We start from the raw sequence: 2343 nt of genomic DNA on the forward strand, positions 1-2343 counted from the left end.
AAAAAAAAAAAAAAAAAAAAAAAAGATATAACTCAATGATTGATTCATCTGCACACATGTTCAATGGAGAATGAATTTGAGTTTTTTTATTTTATTTTCAGACAAACCATTGCTTAGAAGCAGAACCATGTCGCTGTCAATAACTGAAGATATCCTGTGTGCAATGGTTATCACTGTACAGTCTGAGAAGTGTTCTCTTAAAGTTTTCTGAATCAGATTGTCAGTTGCTGTGTCAACAGAAGCAGTGGCTTCATCAAGCACCAAGATTTTGCTTCTCTTCAGAAGAACTCTCCCGAGACATACTAGTTGTCTCTGACCCATACTCCAATTCTCTCCATTCTCGCTCACAGATGAGTCGAGCTTTTGTTCCTTATTCCTCACCTCGTCTCCTAGTTGGCACTTGTCAAGAGCCTAAAACAGTGAAAACTTTAGTCAAGACTGAACGAACATTGTTTAAACTAGATAAAGAAAGAAGAATGCAAATTAAACCAACCCACCTCCCAGATTTGATCATCTGTGTACTCTTCAAGAGGGTCTAAGTTACTTCTCACTGTTCCTTCAAACATGGTTGGATCTTGAGGTATAATACTTAGTCTTAAACGCAAGTCATGCAACCCAATGGTCAAAATATTCACTCCATCTATCCTGATTTCTCCAGCTGAAGGTTCTACAATGCGGAACAGAGTTTGTATCAAAGTCGATTTCCCGCTTCCTGTCCTTCCAACAATTCCTGTTCTTAAACCTCCTTTGAATGTGCATGTTATTCCTCGCAACACAAGAGGCATATGTGGAGCATATCGGACCTAACAATGTGTCAAAATTTTCCAAACGGTTAAGATGGAAAATGAAACAAGTGCGAGAACTATAACACGTAATCATAATAGGAGCAAGGTATAGTAGATCAATACCTGAAGATCACGGATATCAACTTCACCACGTGACGGCCATGATTGCTCTGGTCGGTTTGATTCTATCACAAGAGGTGGTTCACTGGGAACACTTGCATACTGAAGAATCCTCTCTACCGATATGATTTTGTTCTCAAGTCCACAGAGAGTCCAGATCAGCCAAGCTTGGAGGGTATTCAAATTGAGTCCATAAGTCACTGCTAAACCCGCGAGACTTGGATCAATCACTCCAGTAGGTATGGAGACCAAGAAAACCAACGAAAAGACAAATGTAAGTGATGATAACATATCGAGGCGAAAGCAAAGCCATTCCATAGCTCCAGCTGTATAGAATTTGGGCCTAGAGTAACCATCACTTAGCCTCATGTTGTCAGAACGGAATCTAGATTCTTGACTGAAACTCCTGATGGTTGTCGCCCCTGAGATCGTTTCAGAAAAATGCTGAATCAGAGGGGCTTTGCATACTCCAACTAACCGCGAAAGTTCTCGTGCTGCAGCTATGTAATACCGCTGCAAAGTTGAAAGCTTTTTGTCACAACTTTATCACTTAAACAAACTTCGCCAAAATTTGACAGAATCAACAACTTTTATGGTGGACTGGATTGTATTTATTGTAAGTACCTGTAACCATATAGAGGCAGCAACCACAGGGATGAAGACGAGAAAAACCATCCAAGAAACCTGAGACATTACTCCAATGATTCCAATAAGCTGAATGACTGTGATAGCAACTGATCCAAATTGATACGGTATTTCCAAATCCACTGAAGATTGGTCGGTAGAAGCCTGTAGAAGGAGAACAAATTAAACACATAGATTACCAAAATGATAATATATGGAAATCGTCAAATAACTATAGTGGCCAGCGACGTACTCTACTCATGATTCTTCCACTTGGAGTGGAATCAAAGAAAGACATAGGAGAACGGAAGATGCAGCGATGCATTTTATGAAACAGTTCAGTAGCAGTCTTGTAACCAGCGGTGACAAGAAGTGTGGCTCTAACAAGAATGCAGAGGGAACTTCCAAAGGCCAGAGCCACATACACAATCATTAACGTGGAAAGTTTCACAGGAGCTTGCACATCCTTAGAAACAGGAGTAGCCCAAGCCATCCAGTAGTTGCTTCCAATCTGTAGAAGCTGAAAGAGAGTTTGCGCCAACAATATGAAAGGCACAAGAGCTCCTCCGTATGCTAGTGTGATATATTTCCAGTACACATCCAAAGAGACGCTACCTTTCTCCCTCTCTTCCTCTTGAACAATTTGTCTTTGGGGCTCCCCGGAATCTACTTTATCATTCTTCGGATCTTGACTTACTTGTTTCCCATCGAAACCAAGAGCATCTCTCACAGCACCATTTTCTTCGCCTAAAACTGATTTCTCAGAAACAGAATTGGCATCAACAGAACCAACTACTGCCAGAGCCTCCTGATG

At 41.0% G+C, this 2343-nt stretch overlaps 1 protein-coding gene across 1 annotated transcript in view; it reads right to left on the reverse strand.

Moving 5' to 3' along the window:
* The window catches only part of LOC104745546 (ABC transporter C family member 3), a gene marked incomplete in the record, with an annotated part of 7486 nt that overhangs the window by 364 nt on the left and 4779 nt on the right, over positions 1–2343 (reverse strand). Inside the window, 5 exon segments of the mRNA XM_019236646.1 lie at positions 108–411; positions 498–803; positions 909–1418; positions 1530–1694; positions 1783–2282. Of these exon segments, the coding sequence (XP_019092191.1) occupies positions 108–411; positions 498–803; positions 909–1418; positions 1530–1694; positions 1783–2282 (1785 nt within the window).

Source organism: Camelina sativa, chromosome 15 (assembly GCF_000633955.1).
Source record: "Camelina sativa cultivar DH55 chromosome 15, Cs, whole genome shotgun sequence".
Taxonomy (NCBI): Eukaryota; Viridiplantae; Streptophyta; class Magnoliopsida; order Brassicales; family Brassicaceae; genus Camelina; species Camelina sativa.